Genomic DNA, 19110 nt, shown 5'->3' on the forward strand with positions numbered 1-19110 from the left:
GTGAGATTCCTGACACACTATAAATTGTGTAAAGTAGCAAAGAGGCTGATGGGGACTTGAATAGATAAACCGGCCAATCAAGGGTTCGAATAAGAAAAGCGCTATATAAAGCAAACGCAACATTATAATAGGAATAAAGTTTTGGACTATCATGACTTTGACGCCATGAGATGGTTTCTGCAGGTGCTTCACCATTGCCACAAGAATGTGGCTTATATATCTCGAGCAACTGCCAAGGCGAAGCTTGCGGAATATCAGATAGTTTATTCATTATAAAGAAGAGAGAAATAAAACATATAACTTTTATGCGGATGAGCACTGAAAGATTTTGGGAATGTGTGGAGGAGAGATGAAGTCCTCGACGCGAAAACACGAGGTGAAGCGCGCTAGCGCGACTCGAACTTCTCAAATCATAGGTATTCTCCCCCCTCCAAACCATACCCGCTCACCAACCCTTCACACCATAATGGCTCCATCGTCCGTTTCGGAAGACGAGCGCTATAGGACCTCAACACAATATCGACTCTGGTCCTTCACGCCTACCTCTCTACTCGAGCTCCGCACGACTACCAACCGCAACGCAGCAAATCGCGTACGGGATGCTGTACGACGCGTACGAGAAGCGCGCGCTGCTACGTCATCTGGAAATACGAGCGAGGCAGATGGAGGAAACAGTAGAGCCGTGAGCGCGGTGCCAGAGGGGGAGGTGGATTGCTTGAGCGTGGAGGAGGAATTGAAGCTCGTAACACATTTTTGTCGGCAGACGTTACAGCTTGGGGATCATTTGCAGGTGCCTACAGATGTCAAGGTAAGCACTTGACCCATTTATATTCATTTCAAGGAGTGGGACGTTGGAACAAATGCTAATGGAGCCGCAGGCGACAGCAGTCCAATATATAAAACGTTTCTATATTACGAATTCTTGCATGACCTACGACCCCAAGACCCTCCTTAAAACTGCCCTCTTTTTCGCCACAAAGACAGAAAACCATTACTTCCGTCTCACCAAATTCGCAGAAGCCATCACTGCTACGAAACCGGAAGAGATCCTGGCCTCCGAATTCCTACTCACGCAAGGCCTACGCTTTACATTCGATGTACGGCATCCCTTTCGTGCTCTGGAAGGAGCGGTGATGGAGCTACAAGCTATGGCGAACGGCCAAACCCCAAGCGTCGGAGATAAGCTGCGGGGTATGAGCAGGAGGGTTAAAGAAGCACATGGGAAGGCCAGGGAGTATCTGAAGACGAGTGCGCTCTTAACGGATGTATATTTCCACTACACTCCCTCTCAGATCATGATGGCTTCCCTTCTCATCGCGGATCGACAACTCATATCCCTATACCTCGGCTCGAAATTACCTCCTGGCTCCGCGAACTCCGCGATATCTGCAAAACTCATGGAAGCTCTAGACAAATGCGCAGAGATGTTGCAGAGTATGGATCCGGGGAATGAGCAGAGCATTGCGGAGAAGAAGGAACTAGGCGCACTGGCGAAGAAACTTAGGAAGTGTCGGAACCCAGAAAAAATCGACTTGGTGAGCTTGCAAAGGGCGAAAAGGGAAGGGGATGGGGAGGATGACGAGAGGGTTGTCAAGAAGCGGAAACTGGAACGGGAACAGTCTGCGAAGGAGGGACATGATCTCTTTGGCCCGACTATCCAGAAGTAACAGTTTTAAGGCTGGTGATGTACATTTAGCGCGGCGTCTGGGACACAATATGCATATAGGAGGCGTTTTCGAGCAAAGAGTCTCTAATATATCTCGGTTCAATCAAGTGCTTGTTCTTCTTCTTAACTAGTTGTGTTCTGTGGGTAATACAGAGAAAAAGAGTGAAAGCTAATGATGGTCAGGGGGCAAGTATGTAAAGAGATGCCTCAACTCGTCGTGCTTCTTCGCGGTTTCCGAAGAAAGTAAGGAAAATTCTGTCCTGTCCCAAAATGAATATGCTTGGTGACAAATCTCATCTATATGTTCCTCCGCTATAATCCCATATAAAAAAAGCGTGTCTGCAAACGAACACCGATGACCTAACACCAGCACGCAATTTGAGATATCAAGAGGTGATACCCCCCTTCTGTGACCACGCACGAAGCAGAGCCATGCGTAAGTATCGATGTTTCAAGGTAGAGACGGGGTAGTGAGGGAACTCGCCTTCTTCGCCCAAGGCAGCTCATCATTCCCCACTTTCGTGCAAGTGAAATATCCAATCCCATCCTCCTCCACCGACAGCATGCTCCGATTCTCCAGCAGCGGTTGCACCACTCCCTGCGCATACCTCTTCATAATCGCCAAATCCTCCTCCAAATCCTCAGCCGTCCACTTCGCACAGTCCAACCGCGTCACGCCGTACTCCTCGCGCCAATGCTTGACATTAGCAAGAGGCAAATATGCATCACCGCCCTTAGCCATCGTACGGTACATGGCTGCGTCGAAATCGAAGAATGTGGTTGTGGTGGTGGGATGAGAGGCTTTCGCTTGGTTGAGAGCGCGGCAGAACCAATCCCGCCATAGCTGTACCGTGCACCATGTATCAAGCACATCTTTATTATCTACACCCAGCGCCACTTCCTTGCCTGCAACGCTGAGCGTGCTCATAAAGAGTGCTTCATTGACTTTGGCTCTTACAGATTGTAGTTCATCGACCTTGGTTCTGATGATAGCGAGTACTTCAGGCGTAAGCTTGCTCTGTGGAACTGTCTTCCATGGCCAACTGGGATAGTTTCCAATGATGTGAATGAGGGATTCTTTGAAAATAGGCCCTGATTCTAGGTATATGGATAGGAAGAGCCAGCGAGGCGGGTTTTGGCGGATGGCTTGGTAGAGCTCGCGGCCGTATTGGGTCAGGATGTTGTTAACGTGCAGGCGGACGGTGGGCAGGGAGCGGTAGTAAGATGCGATGTTGAGGAGGAGTTCTGATTGGGAGAGGGCATTTTGGATGTTGGTTGTGTTTATCTCGGGGGTTTTGGAGTGATAGGTAAGGAATAGGTTGTTGTAAGCCTCGCAGACTTCGAGCTTGGTGGGCTCCTGGATAATTGTTTCATGTGTGGATATTTTGGTAATGATATTGCTGGCGGTTTTGTTGATAGTAGTATCTGTAGATGGCCTGCTGCTTTCTTCGTTCTCGTTCGGCTGTTCAGATACTTCGGGCTTGTTGATAGGTTCCTTCATCTCCTTGTTCTCTTGCTCCTCAACCTCTGCTACATCCACGTTTCCTCGCTCCGCACTCGTTGCTGTTTTCTCGTCCTGAGTATTTGGGCTCGGACCTGGTGCATCTGGCTCACCATTTGGGGCAGCTTCAGGGGAGCTGATGGCAAGACTGTCAGTTGTCCTGGCTGGAGATGGTGTTGATTGTGTAGCTTCCGGCGCTGACCGAGTGGGACTATAACGGTTCGCATAGGCATTTGCACAGGCCTTTGCATTGGCTTGAACCTCGTATAGAACGGCAGCATCGATGGAGTCTCTTACACTTTGTGGAATTGTGATGCACTACCATAGTGGTCAGACCGAACCCTGTGAATTGCCTGAAAAGCTCTTTGGGATGGGGAGGAATATGAACTAACCGTCTTGACCAAAAGCCAGAATTTGGTATCGGGATTGAATTGCAGTTCATACATGTGGACCAAGCCAGTGACCTTCTTCACGTGCTCAACCTTATCCAGTTCATACTCCTCAACTTCATGACTTAACGTTTCTCGAAACCACTGGGAATGTTGGGATAGTATGGCACTGTTGAGCTGATAGCTGAATTTCGTTGGGGCCAGCGCCGAGAGCATAATAGAGACATCTTCTTTGTCAAACCGTGGAAAGCCATTGCAGGGCTTGGTTAGCTTTTTGGTTGTTGCTGGCTCACGCTTCATAAGCCCTTGGTCCTGGTCCTGCACGCTTGGCTCCTCTTCCGACAGATCAATGATTTCTCTCGGAGGGGTCGGAGGAGTTGGAGGCTGCTTGATTTGCTTTCCTCGCCCCTGGACTACTATGCAAAGATTGTCAATAAAAAGATGCCCGACCATCACATTCTTTGTTTTCTGTTGTATGGAGTAGAATGTGTCCGTACCCTGTGTGCCTGGTGAAGACTGATATGCCCCAGCCGCCTTTATATTCTGTGCCATGACCTTTTGAATGTTACGACCAGAGTCCATTCCAGTAGAGTTGATCATTCTTCTCTTCCGTTGTTGAGACTCTGGTTGATACTCTTGGTATTCGTGGTCTTCAATAGGTACATTGTGTTTCTTGGCAGGTGTCATGATACTTCGTCCGGAACGAATTTCGCGGTGTTTGTGAATGAATATTTGTCTGTAGCTAATTTCAGTAAATAGTATCGAGTAGTAGGCAGCTATTGATAAGGTCAGCCTGTGTCATTGAACTACCGGAGGATGTAAAGTGTTTGAAATGGAGGAGAGCTGGGTGTGATCTTTTGATGACTCAGGGACGTAAATTGAAAGTGAATCGAAAAAGCCGAGAGAAAGCCTTGAAGTGAAGGCAATCCGGCAAAGTGTCTCAATGGACTTGAGAAGTGCCACATCGACTTTTGAGATGAGGAGAGTTCAATGACTTACTTGGTGAGAGGGTGTTGATTAGGCCTTCATAGAGGATAGGCAGAAATCGATACTTGGGAAGACTGAAAACCTGACGATGCTCAATACCTTCGAGGATTCGCAGATGTGCAAATGCCGAAGAGGAGTCAGAGAAGCTCGAGTATCAAAGATGTTTGCTTGCATTACCTCCTAGAAATAGGGACTCAAGATGCAGAGCTGGAAAGAAGATGATGGAAAAAGGGAACATGGGGAGTCATTGAAAGAGAAACGAGTCCACTGTTTGATGTTGGAAAACTGCGAATTGGAAGTGAATTCTCGGCCTCAGAGAAAGCTAAAAGTGGATTTTCAAGTCAAGTTCCTTCGCTACTTCGAGGTCTTCGCCTTGACTCTCAACAAAATCTCCGCATTTCGATACGCGAACTTCTCCAAGTCTTCCGCGCTCATGATCCCACTCTTTTGGATCTCCTCGATAAAGCTCTTCCCCTTCTCATTTGACGAAAACGGATAATCGACGCTATACATCACATGATCTATAGTCGTTGTCTGGAGCAAGCAAGCTAGTGGGGCCAGCGAGAACATCCCACTCGTTGTGATCCAGATATTGCATTTCCATACCTCCATCAGATCCCGCTTCTTTTCCCCCCACACCTGAGAGATTCCAGCTATTCGATCCAGTTGAAAGGGCAACAGTTCACCCATATGACCGATGATGATCTTGATTTCCGGAAACCGGTCAAAAAATCCACTGGCAAAAAGTCGTAGGATGTGAAGCCCGGTATCAGAATGCCAGCCCCAACCATATGCACTCAATTGACTTGCAATCCGGTCATCATAGTTTCCCTTGTAAGGTTCCAGCATCGACTCGGATGGGTACGTGGGATGGATGTATATTGGCACATCCAACTCCTGAGCTTTCTCGAAAACCGGCCAGAATCGTCCATCGTCATAGAATTGTCCGTTGAGATGATTGTTGATGAGGGCACCGAGGAAACCGAGCTTTGTTACACAACGAGAAAGCTCCTCTGCAGCTGCCTTCGAATCTTCCATAGGCAACGTAGCAAAGCCGGCGAAGCGGTCCGGGTTTTTGGAAATTGCTAGAGCCAGTTCATTGTTTATATCTGAACATGCTGATGGAGATGCGTCCAGAGGTGCATGAGAGAGTACTTGGAGGGACACAGATCCATTGTTCATGTCCTGTATTCGCTCGTCCCCAAGACTCTCGAACTTCAAAGTGAAGGAAGGAGGAAAGTCGTTATAGTGGTCATCCTTCCCAGAACGAACTTTCGTAGATATGAAATGCTCTTCAAGCGTAATAAGAGGTAACATTATGAATAATTCATCTCACAATACGCTGTTTCAAGTTGGAAAGAAGTCTGGTAGATGCCACAATATAAAAGGTTGGATGACGCGCATTTTGTATACAAGTGCCTATTCCGTACGGCGTTAGAATTTTAGCTCGGAGTTCAAAGAATGCCGCATATACCGATGTCGATTTTGCATGTAGTCCGACACTGGCACGGACGATATACTGTTAGACATGAGAGTGCAATGTTCCTGATCGCGTTGAAAGGATGAAGCATGTTTGCTTGGCACGCGCGGAGGGGAGGGCTCATTTGCAGGGGGTCATACTCACGTGATTGACATACAGGGATATTTTGTCTTAGCGCATTGCTTCCTCCGAACCTCCTTTTATCTGTTCCTTCAATTGGGTATCTCTAGATCAAAAAAGCATCCCCTACGTTCAAGATTGTTGGACGGGTCTATCATATGGGTGCTAATTGGATTCCTGCCTTTATTCCTCAATATCATATGCGATAAGTTATGAACGATTCCCTGGTTATCAATGGTTGCTTCTCTTAACAGGCTCTATCAACCGTCCAAATCTAGACAGAGGTGCAGGTTTGATTTCCCTCCTGACCTTTGAACATCAAGTCATTTGTCTTCAATCCTTTGCTTCCTGTTCCTTACGCACCTATCTCACCTTCAAATCTAAGAGAAGGTTCAAACTTCATCACTGGTGTTTATCAATTTATGACAATAGCGTTTTTATATCGGTTCTGCATAAGTGACTCGTCAACTCGAATGATACCTTCTGGGCCGTATCTATTTCAGTCAGCTATCTGAAACAGGAGGAGAATTCTTGATAAATCATATAAACAGACCTTAAACCTTTTCTCTCTTTATAAATAGCATACAAACAACAGTCGAAAAGCCTTCGGCTGAAGTGGTACAGGTGTTCTCCGCTAGCGTAGCGAGTATGTATCTGCGGATTCTGTTCATATGCTAGATTGAGGAGACCCCTGAAATCATCCAAATCGTGATCCCTGAACCCGTGCGTCAGCTTTGTCTCCCGAGGAAGGTTGTGTCGTTTGGCGTACTAAGGAAGCGACACCGCTGATACTTTTCTAGAGCAGTCCATTCGTCTAGTTCCTCAAATGTAGTGAAAGGCCCTCCGTCCAAAGGGGTGATCCCGCTTTTATCGAGCTAATTCCGTAGGAGTTTCTGTATGCCATCTGTAGGGTGTGTATATTTCGCGACGAGACCAGACGGAGCCTGGTGAAATTTCCGACGCTTTGCGCGTGGTGATTGCCCGTGAGATGGTCGTTTTGCGGGATTTGGTTGGGCCATCGTGAAGTGTCCGGAATGGAAATTTGAGAGCTCTTTTGATCACGAAATTGAAGCGTTTTCGAGTTCGAATTTGGCGTGGAATGCGGTTTGGTCCCATTCCAGGCACTGACTGGCATGGGGAATGTGACAATATTGATAAATGCCCAAAGGCATCAGTCAGATACCAAAGAGAAGTTTTGGGAGATACTATCTATGTCATAGCTGAAGTGGTTGCCCACCACTCCCAGGCTCATATTACGCTCTTCTCCAGCAAAAGACAGTGACGCTTCTCATGAAAGCTCTTGTACTTAAGTTGCTATGCGTACACAAGGCACTTTGGTGATTGCACCACGAAATTTTAAGATCTTCAATGCTTCTTACCGTAAGGTGGCTTTAGCATGTGCCGCATCTTCTCTCGAATTTTGACTCCCTCGTTACTTCCTTGTTGCTTCCCCTTCTTCCAAATCTCGCATTTTACATCAGCGTGCCTTCCTATTCCCATTTTCGCGCCCCAACTTGAAATTTCTACGGTCCTTCCATTCCTCTTCCTCGACTCTCTTCGATTCTTCCTGCATCTCCACAACACATGCACGCCACCCCCTCTCACAAGAGTTCGATCCCATCCTGTTCCCCCTCTAGCTCCCAGCGAAGCTTGCCAGGGCAAGGTGACCATCGATCACACAAGAAGCATACTGTCAGACGGCCTCTCGGTGGACTCCTGCGGGAGTTTATGATCTTTGCTATCCGGTAGGGACACAAGATAAGCTGGGATGCTACCGGGCTGTGAAAGGTTGCTGGTTTCGCGAGAGTTTGATTCTTCACTTCTCTTGACATCACCCAAAACTTCTTATTGGGTTTGTTTGGTGGGCGATCATTGACTAAGGCCCTGCAGCATGTCGTACAGAGAATGCCGAAAGGTAAGGTAGCTATCAAGACTGCTTCACGTTCAGCTTCCCCAAACGAAACTAATATGTGAACAGAATCGACCCTCTTGGGAAGACTAGACGGCACAAAAAGGCACACGACGGCAGGAACGATAGACGACAATTTGGGCTCCGCCTGTGAAGTTCTCACCTTGGAGGAACACGACTACATTTTGCATGCGACGCTCAATGCAAGATAGCTGCTACTCGACTTCGAACCGCTTTCCCCAATACCAACAGCCAATATGTATGTCTGAACCTGGTGGCAGCAAATTTCGGCCTCGAATCTTCGAATTGCTCGTTGGGCAGCCAGTCGAAGATTTCACGACGCAATCCCATCGGTACGCCCATCCTGTGTGCAAACCCCTTCCTCCACCAGCATTACCCATCCGCAGGTCTCCAAAATCTCAGCATCATGCGATTTTGACCAAGGGTTGGCAAAAGCTGTGCATAGGAAGTGGCTGGATCGGCGTCCCGTATGGGTTGTACTGATGGATGCGCGGTGTTGTTTAAACAGAGTTGTTCGGTGTGACAAAGCCTGTGCCGTGCCGCAGCCCTGTTACTTTGCAAACTCGTAATATCGGAACGCACCATCCAATGACTTATCTCGGGATAAGTCTATTTATATATCAGGCGACATATAAATCTAGTGCTTAACGTGCCCCCAGCAGCGCGCATTTACCAGTATTTTTACATTCTGTTCTGCTCTGGTCTGTATGAAAGCAACATCAATTTCAACATTCGTTCAAGATGATTCACACAACCATAGAAATCAACCATGCTCCGGAACTCGTGAGGAAAGTTGTGAGTAGTTACTTTCAACCAACCACAGCTAACAGATCCTCATGCACATGAATTAGTTTCTTGACTAATCGTCTTACCAAGAATGGCACCAAGGCATGGTGAAAGAAAACAAACCGTTGTCTGGTTTTTGCAGTGGGCAACAAAGTGCATTGTTAAATGTTGGATCTCACATTTGATGCCATCATAACTGTTAGCATTTCCCCGGCCTTACATTGACCAGCTAATAACAACCTCAAAAGCAAAACTCTCTTACAATGTTTCAATGGCAAGGCCCGCCCGTGGTGGGAATCTCTGGCCTCCATACCTTTTCTTTTGAGCAGAGTAAAGTTGCTGAAGGCGGAACTACGTTTGTGCACAAGGAAGAGTTCTCGGGAGCAATGGCTTTCCTGATGCAGAGCTGGTTGGTTGACTGGAGCATGCCTGGCAAGTTCGATGGACTTAATCGAGATCTGAAGAGAGTGGAGAACTTGTGACATGATACTTGAGAGTCCGCTGCTTTTCTGTGTTTGCTGGCATGGAAACTGAATACCGAGAGAGCATCAATTGTCTGCGAAGAAAGGACCAAAATGTTACTCACCATCTGAGAGTTTAAATTCTGTTATCTCCCCCCAACGTTCTGCTTTTTGCGCTTTCAATTATTTCATGTGGTTTTTGTTTCTTCCAATTTCATGTACAGAATTATTGAGCTTCTGCACGGCCTTTACTCCGTATGGCCACAAATATGACAGTTTCGGCGTCCAGAAGAATACTTTGCATTTCTTGGTGCATATTGTCGAGATCGAGAGAGAGATCCAAACATATTCATCGTGAACAAGACATCTGGAGCGAGTGCTGATGTTGTCAACAATGAGAGGAGTCGTATAATTGTGTATAAAAATTTGTCATGAAGCAATCGTTAATAACCATGCCACTTGCTTCATCAACGGGAATGATGGAACTTCCCTGTGATTGCGAATTTATCAGTGCATCTTCAGTTTCTCTTCAAATATCCTCGATATTTGAGCACAATAGACAATCCAGGAAAGTCTCCGAAAATAAGTCTCCGTTTGCTTGGTAATACGGCACAGTATGGCCGTTTCGGCGGTCTAAATAGTTCGTTTCATTCCGAGCAAAAACGCTAGAATTTCCCACTTCGAAAGAAGGGAGACTAATTAAAATCCTTCCTAGTTTGATAATAGATTTCATACGGACGTTGTTATTTGCCTAACTTCTTTGATTATGCCATTTGAAACCGGCTAAAGCCATATTCAATGCCTGCCACTGGCTGGTTCGTAAAAAAGTCTTGATAAAAGTGTCACTCCAAATATTTGGCTAGGGTAGCTGCAGAACTGGTATTTGCACCTAGCTTCATAAATATTTGTGGAAAGTATATATAGCGATGGTGCCGCTGGACTTTGCACTTTCTTCAACGCAGATTATCTTGATTTTTTTCCAGCAATCAAATCTAGAGTTCGATCACCCATCTGTTCATTAATAATAACGATGCCTCTGAAACCCTTTATTCTATGGGGTGGTGTCGGTGGTCCAAATCCATCCAAGGTATCCATCATCCTCACCGAGCTCTCCCTGGCCTTCGAATCCGAGTACCTACGCTTCGACAAGCTCAAGACCCCAGAATACCTAAAGCTCAACCCAAACGGACGCCTTCCCACCCTCGTTGATCCCAACAATGGCGACTTTACCCTATGGGAATCAGGAGCGATCATCGAGTATGTCATTGCAAAGTACGACAAGGATCACCTGCTCAGCTATGAGGCTGGAAGCGACCTGGATTTCCAGTGCAAGCAGTGGCTTCATTTCCAGATGAGCGGACAGGGTCCATATTACGGCCAAGCTAGGTAAGTGCCAAACCCCCTCCCTTTCTTCAAAGGTCCTAGAAATTAACAAGTCGTCCGTCTTCACTCATAGCTGGTTTGCAAGACACCACCCTGAGAAAATTCCTTCGGCTATTGAACGTTATGTGAAAGAGGTAAAGCGCGTCTCGGGCGTCCTGGACGATCATCTCAAAGACCGGGAGTATCTCGTCGGCGACAAGTGTACCTATGCAGACCTAGCTTTCATCTCCTGGCAGATGGGCATCAAGGCAGTCACGGCTGAGAGATATGATGAAGAGAAGGAGTTTCCGCACTTGAGTGCTTGGTTGAAGAGGATTACTAGTCGGCAGGCTACGAGTCGTGTGGTGGAGGAGAGGAAGGCGGTTGAGGCTGCATTCTTTGCTAAGAAATAGACGGGGGAGCGTGAGGAATGAGGTGCATGTTTGTTGGGGCTATCGGCTTGAATATTCGCCGGTGTGACATTCGAGTTTAGGAGGGTAAAGTTTGACCCGCAGGATTACGGAGATAATGAATCGTTTTTCTAAACACTCCAATATACAAAGATCTTGGAATTGAAGGAGCCATGTCAAGGAACAGTTCTCATCCGCCTTTTCGTATCATTTTTATTTTTAACATTTGTTTAATGTGTTTGTTCTTGACAGCAAGACTCCTTTTCGACAAGTTTAGAAGAAAGGTTCTTGTTGGAAGGAACATCAATTGCCGGATTCGCCGAAAAGAAATCAGCAGGCTTAATATGCAGCTGGTGGATCTCCACCGGCCTATTGTCACGTTGTTAGCATTTACTCGTCATCCTTGACAAAAAGCTCAACTCACATAACCGGCCAATCCTCTACTCTAGGATTGTGAGTCAAGCCAAACACGTTCCAAACAACCACATCCGTATCCTCCACAGCGTCACCCCGCTTCGCCGCATCTGCGACCCCGTCCACCTCGTCTCGGCTCTGAAGCGTATATCTGCCACCCGCGAACAATTCGCCATCTTTGTACTTCGTCACCCACACATGATGGTTGGTAAATTGTGCTCTTCGGGCTTGGATACTGCCCGACTGAGCGAGGAGCTTTTGCGTAGGCGATGGGATGAATTTGTACCCCACTGGTTTGCCGCTGATAGGATTCCGCTGGGCTCTGTTTACGATCTTGACAACGCGGTTGTGGTGGGGCGCCGCGTCTAGTCCTTGCGAGGTTAAGATGGGTGTTTGTTGGATCTCGTAGAAATTGCCTGCTGGGTTACGTTCGGGCGAGAAGGGGACTGGATGTGACTCTTCTACTATCACGGTATTGTTGGGGCCATCGACGGCAGGATCTATGCGCACAGCGAAGATGTGTTGGTGGTTTTGCGCGAGAGCACCCGGTGAGACGACGTTGCCGTAGTCGGAGGTTTTGCCGGGGTCGATGTTGACTACGGAGACGATTCCTGTGGCGCGTGTCTCGATGGTTATGCCGCCGGCTTGGTCGAATTTATAGGCGAATATGTATTCGTAGTTGGCGAGGGTGATGATGAACTGAACGACAAGCTCGCGATTTCGAGTCACCACTGCTCGGCCAGTGCGCCAGTTTGTGTGTTTCCAGCCGATGCCGTTGTCTTCTTCGTGCAGGCAGATGACGTTGCTGCTTACGGATGTTGTGCCGTCGGATGTGGTGTTCGTTGAGTCAAAGTACTGGATATGGGTTAGTATTGTTTGAATCTCTTGAATATTTACTTTTGATTTACCTTGATATGGCCTAAGCAGTCACATCCAAGCTCTAAGTTGTTGGCACAAGTACCGGCGCCTCCGTCTCCAAAGTCGAAGGCTTGCTTCCGTTGGAATGGTGCACGAGCATCTGCGTATGGAACAGTCTATCACATTAGCTGCTGTTTGGTGCATTCGGGGGGTGGGGGTCACTTACCATCTCGCTTATACTCAACCGGTACATGACACTCCTTCCATCATACCTAACGTCATGAATCGTCGCACCCTCCCTATGATTAAACCCTACCCTGAATCTCCACTTCTGCCACTCGATCAGACTCTCATCCGTGACCGTAAAACTCGGCCCATCAGGCTGCGAAACATTCAGGGCCTTCAAATCCTTTCTTGTTCCGTTCTCCAGAAGTTCGGGCACATACTCAGCACCTTTGCAATGCTCGAGAACCTTACTTAGATGTGTTCCTTTTGCAAGTCCATCCTCTTTTCCACCTGTGGCAAGACGATCGATGCGAACGACTTCCCGGGTCTTGCAGTCCATGACAGGGATCAAAGGGAGGGGATAAGCATAGAAATTCGAGTCCGGGTTTTCATTACGGGTGTCTTGGGCAAAGCATAGGCCTTGGAAGTACCTTGTACTCTCTTCATCTGGATCTGGTCCTCCGTAAGGCCAGGGTTCAACAATCACTTCAAATCCTTCTGGGAGATGGAACTCTGCGATCGCTGCTTTGAAGAGGGGGGATCTCCATACCACCTTTACGAGATGGTCGAATTCGCCTCTGTAAAATATTAGTAGATGTTCTAGGAGGAGAGAAGGGTTTTACGGACAGTGTCAGGGGTGCTTGATGCTTTGGGTCAATCAATTCCTGTCCAACTAGCTTTCCAGTGCTCACATCAACGAGAGACTCGTAGAATTGAAAGAGTTTGTTCTCGCTCACGACATCGTAAGCTACACGAGCCAGGCGATCAGGCCTCGCAAGGTTGGCTGCAAGACTTCCTGCGGCCTCGGCGTCGAGGAACGGTTGTAACTGAGCTTTCGGCGGCTCTTCAAGTGATATTGTGCGGAAATCAAGGACAGATTTGTCGTGTAATTGAAGAATTACATCGCGAGCGATATTTGCTTCTGTGACGGAGAGTTGTGTGAGAGGATGAGGGCGGGATTGAGATATTTGCAAGTGCTGAAGGGATGCCATGACGAGATTTTGAGGAACTTCCTCGATACTTGTCAAGAGATATTTGAAAGCCGAGCTTGATGAAGGAGAGGCACTACCTTTTATCTTTTCCCCTCAAACCTAGTGCAAAGAAAAGCTTTTGGAAACTAAACTGTGACATGAAAGACGCGGTCCTGATTGCAGATTGTGGGGTACGATTATAGTCTCAATCAGGAAAGTACAAGAGCAGCCAATCATACATAAAAGATTTCAGCCGGCTAAGTGAAGTCGCCACTTGACAGCCGATATCAGATACCCGGAAGTTTATCCGAAACCCCCTTGTTATCCTTTTTCTTTCAACTGTCACTTGTACTACATGTATTAGAAGACAGATACTGTATCCTTAAGATGCTGTATCTCTGTGAGCGAAGCCCTTTTTGATAGAAATCAAGTTAAGACTGACGACTATCACGTGCCAAAACATAGAATATGTCCATAGATTTTGACTTTTCAAATACAATAAGAAATGCTCATGTGTAGTTGCTACGAATAACACTAGTAGAAAAACTTCGGTTGCCGACGGAGTACTCCAGAAGTTCCCTACTATTCGCCATAGTCCTTCATAAAAATATGACTCGTAAGTCAAGCACGTCCACTGGTTTATGACAAAGAAGGAAGGTTCAACATTACTTACTGGATCGTAAAATACCATTTACGGTATTTCTTAGCCAGCCATCAAGATAATTTTGTTTTGGTGCCACGTGTTGGTAAGCGCTTTTGGCAAGTTTCTAGGTGTACAAGATCGTGGTCATGGTGGGGTGGTTGGCGTTGGAGCGAGGTTCTTCGCTTTGTTTCGGTGGAGAAATTACGTGGTACTTCATGTTAAGGGGTACAGATAGATAGGTTGAAGATCTGGGGTGTGTAGGAGTAGTGTATATTGATGACAAGGGCGGATTTCGATTCGAAGAGATCTAGAGCCGATGCCGTCTCACTGGGTCTGTTCTTGTTATAATAACAAACAACGAGTTGTGCTGATCAAACATAGTCCTGTCCTCCATCCAATACGAACCCTCCATCCAGTAGATCCCGAAGTTCCACATCCCAGGAGTAAAACTGGTCTGTCGAGTCCCCAAAATCTTTAAGAAACGACCAGTCGTCCGTGAAAGTCGGTGGGGGCTGGGCCAGTGAGAAAGGGATGGTGGCCGGATTTAACATATTTGCCAAAGATCCCCCCGGCTGTAATGACTGCTGGGCAACGTTCGTTTGAGGCACCGGTATCTCTTCAAGCTTTGGTTCTTGCAATGCTTGTGGCAAGTCAAATACTAAGTAGAGTCAGTTGGATCTCGAGTATATGTAAGAAAAGAAGGCTTACAATCATTAAGCAATTGATGGTGGGTACCTGCAGTTTTCCAACTCTTTCCCAGGACAGAAAGCCAATGAATGCATTGCGTGAGACGGCGACGTACATCGACAGCGGCAGCTGCTTCCACTTTCTTGGAACAGTGCAACAATATACTTGCTGCAGTAAATATAGTGAAGACCATATCGCATGGTCCTCCCAGGAGACGTTCCAAATATCTTTCTAGTATAACACAGATTCTGTTAGCTGCTACGAGACAGATCTCGTGCGGATTTGATGTAGGTTCGGCGAAGGCTAGCTCAGGTCGCCAGCGCTCAATGAACGGGCGATGGAGCATGATTGTGCCTGTCAACATGACCTAAATAGAGGTAAGTAACATACTTTGTATATACGTCAATGAAACTGGAGGCTTACCACCCTATTCGTGATCGTTGGAGGGACTGAAGTCAACTCATCGCTTAGGTCTAGTCTCAATGGTGATGCATCTACACGTTTCTCCCAGTCTTGCAATTCAATCCACAATTGCATCCTCAGACGATCCCCAGCAATTTGATCTTCGCGAATCGCTTTTCTAGCCGCGATACCATATATTTGCCGATAAATACGTTCCATAGTTATCGATAAGCTGATGGTTGTATGAAGAGCAGACATTGTGAGCATTTTTGTGGATTTATTTCTAGCTTGTGCTCCAGAAATGTGCAATTGCTGGGACATCAATTCAAACTCATCTGACTCGGATATCGAAGGCCACGGAGTGTCTGTTTCCTCAGCCCTTAAGATAACAGGTCGGCCCATTTCTCCGGACATCATTTTGTCAAGTATATATAGATTCCACCAAAGCCGCGAGCGAATCTCCCGTTCTACGAGGTCGTTGGGCTCATACGCGCGATGAAGCCGCAACTCAGTCGCCATTGCTGCTGCCACTCCACCTAGAATTGCTGCTCGGGCATATTCAGCAACACCATGTTGTTGAAGTGCTAGTAGTACAAGAACTTGGCAGTTGGTGATCGATGGGACAAATACATTCATTGATTGTTGGGCATTATCATCATCGGTTCCACGCTGAAGAGTATCGAGCGCTTCCTTGAAGAAAACCCGTGGTTCGGGGCAATTTCTACTCTCCTGGGTGGTGTTTTCAGTGTTGGCCACATAGTCATTGTCCACACATGAAGCAATTGCGAATATTGCTAAAACCAAGGCAGCTGGTATTCTCGGGGAAGGATAGGTGTAGTCTGATGAAACAAATAAAGGCTTGTAAAGGAGAGGCCATATTGGATGTATGCAGTCGAAGTACGTTTGAAATAACCTTTTGGAGGTCGCGGAAGGTATTACTGATAGATCTTGTGACTGCGGAGGGTGGGGGGACTTGTGGGTACGAATTACAGGTGTGTGATGCGCATTATCCGATGTTGATATTTTGGGGGAACTTGCATTCAGACCCTGAGGAGTGCCCATCAACCCATTGGATTCGAGTCTTCTACTCGGACCCCTGGCATTAAAATTGTCAGGCAGCGTTCTGTGGCTTGACCGGCATAGACAGACCTCCTCTTAGATATCCCATACGAGCATTCCTCGTTCTTATCCTGACACGTGCTACATCGTGGGAAAGCCCCATCACACTGTGCTTGGGGTTAGAGCTTGTATGGTAGGGAGTAGTCGATACCAGACCTTGATCTTTTTCTTACTGCAGTATCTACAAACGAACTATACGTCAGGACCTGGCTGGGTATTGCTCAACTCTATGAGATTGACTGACCTGCAGGCTTGCGAGACGCGTTTTCGTGTTGACATTTGACCTAATGTACAACACGAGGTCCACTGAGACTAAAATATACCTAACAGAATGCTACGCAATCGCGACTGACTTGATTGACAGTGTGATGCTGATAGGAGGAAAGAAAATGGTTACAGGCAGGCGGGGTTCAAGCTTGAGGTTGTTGGGCATCTGCCGGCATTTAGCCGATACTGTAGCGAGGAGGTCACGAGAAAAAGGGGCCCCCTTTTCCCAGAAGTTCAGATTTCAGGTTTCAGAAAACGACCATGTATTGTGCTTTCTAGTCAGCTAAAGCTACATGCCCTTGCTTTCTGACTAGGTAAGTTGAAACACAGTACTGCAAAGAAACTCAATCTCCTGGCAAAGCCAAGTAACGAAAGCTAACATTCCAATATTCAGCAGGGACAACATGCTCCATTGCAATTGTGAAGAGGCCTTGAGTGGACATAAAGATATACCAGCCCACAGAGCCTAAGAATTCCGGCTACTCAGATGTGGTAGGGCTGTACTTTTGAGGTAGGCTCCCACTCTTAAGCTCTGAGCATTACTAAGTGGTCATTAGCAACGGGTTCTTGAGGACTTTTTCGAATGTTTCTTACTTGTCTGAATGCAGAAGCCGTGAGTGTGATCGGAGCCACCCGTATTCTCATCGCCCCCCTCTCATATCCTGAGCCAACTCAGCATCCGCATTCATGTCTGTTGCAGCCATGCCCCGACAGCCATCAGCCCGCTGGCAGTCCATCATGCCATCGGCAATCATCGTGGTGTCGGATCGAACCTTCCATGGAGGGGGAGGGGGGTGTCTATCGATGATTGAGGGCATCATGCCGTCTGTGTTGTGCCCATGCTTCATCTGGGAATCAGGGGTAGTCATCGTTCCCTCGCTATCGCCCATTGGAGCGGCGGAGACTAAGACACTGGTGGCCAAGACGGCCAAGATACGGCTGAAGTACATTTTGGTGATGTTCTTGGACTGGGTTGTGTTGATGTTGTGAAGTGAGATCTCGATCCTGATGAACAAAATCTAGGGACGGGATGCCATACTTATACACAGTCGGATACTCTATTCCTCGTCGATGCCAAGGTAAATCTGCTCCTTGACGATCAAAGCAGCTTAGATGTCGTGCTTTTCAATTGTCTGGATCTTGACCAACGGGAAGATATGATAATCTTCGTTCATTGGTATATTATGGTCTAGAGACGGGCTGTTATCTCTCGATTGAAGTCTAATGCAACGAACCTGCTTCCGTGAAAGAATAAATGCAACGTACCGCTCTAGAAAATCATACCAACTGTTTTGAACCAAAGAAATATGAGTAATAAAGATGAAAGAGGCCAACTTGAGTGTGGAATAGGACACAGAACACCAAATCTACGTACTTCGGCAACGGAGCTCCACTTCCAGAGATGCACTCATCCAATGTTCGGCTCCTGCTTTCATTAATTCTCTGCCACAAGACGGTTATCTACAGATCCTGGTGGATAGTAGTACAATTCCGCCATAGTTTTCCTCAATTGGCCCACCTATTACAATGGTCGTATTCAAGATTCAAAACCTATAAGCAACTATACAGGAGTTGGATAGTCAATTTGTACCAAATCTACAAATAAATGCAAACGACTTAAACTTGAATCGTCGCTTTTGCACACATTCGCTCTTGCCAGAAAATAGCCGTCAAACTCAACTCGCCAGCTCAAAAATCCAGTGTGGTCATGTACAGACAGGACCTCCCAGACATACAACAATGTGCTTGCACGATCCATTAAAACGCAATTTGATACTGTAAGTCTAAGATTACAAGAATTGCATATATGAGTTTCAAATCACGCAACACAATAACGGGATTTCGCAGCACAGTTTGTGTACGAGTTGAGAAGAATAAATCTGAGCGACAAAAGGTGGTGGCACTGTCCATCATGGGCGGTGGCATGGCACCATGGGTCGGTCATACCTACTACAAGCCTACAAGATTACCGAGTGTCCCGTAACGCAAGCCTATATGCCGGCACGGAGATCCAGATGTTGTGCTCTCAGCATCCTTCCTTGCAATCGATGCCTCGCCTCTTACAAGATTACATCTTGCTGGCGGCTCTGAAGCCAATGGGAACCCGTCACTGCCAAATGTAAAACTTGTCTCGGTCTCCAACGTTCACACCAGGTAACTAGGTATGTACTACTCTCTCAACCTGTACGATGTCTGGTATTTGAGAGCGAACAAAATGAAATGCAAACAGGCACCCCACGGGGCACTATAACGCGCGTGGTCGGAGAACTACTTCGCTTTACGCACCAACTCTAGAATCCACTCCATCGCGCAGTAGTCGTGCATCTTGCAGCAGCGATTTCTACATGTATTTTTATGTGGTAGACGGCTGGTATCGAATGGATTGAAGGGTTCGTCCTACTCGGTCAGCAGAGATGGCTGCGAGGTATCTA

At 47.0% G+C, this 19110-nt stretch overlaps 5 protein-coding genes across 5 annotated transcripts; 2 read left to right on the plus strand and 3 right to left on the minus strand.

The window, feature by feature from the left end:
* Positions 1-466: 466 nt before the first annotated feature.
* CCL1 (Cyclin) lies at positions 467-1667 on the plus strand (the record flags this gene model as incomplete). Its single annotated transcript, XM_031146380.1, has 2 exons — positions 467-808; positions 879-1667. 2 exons carry the CDS (start codon positions 467-469, stop codon positions 1665-1667), a joined length of 1131 nt encoding a protein of 376 aa, XP_031008096.1.
* Positions 1668-4897: 3230 nt separating this feature from the next.
* On the minus strand, positions 4898-5860 carry orsB (Decarboxylase; the record flags this gene model as incomplete). The annotated part of the gene is made up of 1 exon (XM_031146381.1): positions 4898-5860. One exon carries the CDS (start codon positions 5858-5860, stop codon positions 4898-4900), a length of 963 nt encoding a protein of 320 aa, XP_031008105.1.
* Positions 5861-10350: 4490 nt separating this feature from the next.
* On the plus strand, positions 10351-11095 carry gedE_1 (Glutathione S-transferase-like protein gedE; the record flags this gene model as incomplete). Its single annotated transcript, XM_031146382.1, has 2 exons — positions 10351-10706; positions 10777-11095. 2 exons carry the CDS (start codon positions 10351-10353, stop codon positions 11093-11095), a joined length of 675 nt encoding a protein of 224 aa, XP_031008104.1.
* A 227-nt stretch (positions 11096-11322) lies between these two features.
* Positions 11323-13581, minus strand: AO-I_5 (Copper amine oxidase; the record flags this gene model as incomplete). The annotated part of the gene is made up of 5 exons (XM_031146383.1): positions 11323-11461; positions 11517-12361; positions 12415-12540; positions 12591-13167; positions 13217-13581. The coding sequence occupies 5 exons, from the start codon at positions 13579-13581 to the stop codon at positions 11323-11325; spliced, it is 2052 nt and encodes a 683-aa protein (XP_031008090.1).
* A 993-nt stretch (positions 13582-14574) lies between these two features.
* On the minus strand, positions 14575-16354 carry amdR (Acetamidase regulatory protein; the record flags this gene model as incomplete). Its single annotated transcript, XM_031146384.1, has 3 exons — positions 14575-14861; positions 14912-15257; positions 15314-16354. The coding sequence occupies 3 exons, from the start codon at positions 16352-16354 to the stop codon at positions 14575-14577; spliced, it is 1674 nt and encodes a 557-aa protein (XP_031008089.1).
* Positions 16355-19110: the final 2756 nt, after the last annotated feature.

This window comes from Lachnellula hyalina, assembly GCF_007821495.1.
Source record: "Lachnellula hyalina strain CBS 185.66 chromosome Unknown contig00019, whole genome shotgun sequence".
Taxonomy (NCBI): Eukaryota; Fungi; Ascomycota; class Leotiomycetes; order Helotiales; family Lachnaceae; genus Lachnellula; species Lachnellula hyalina.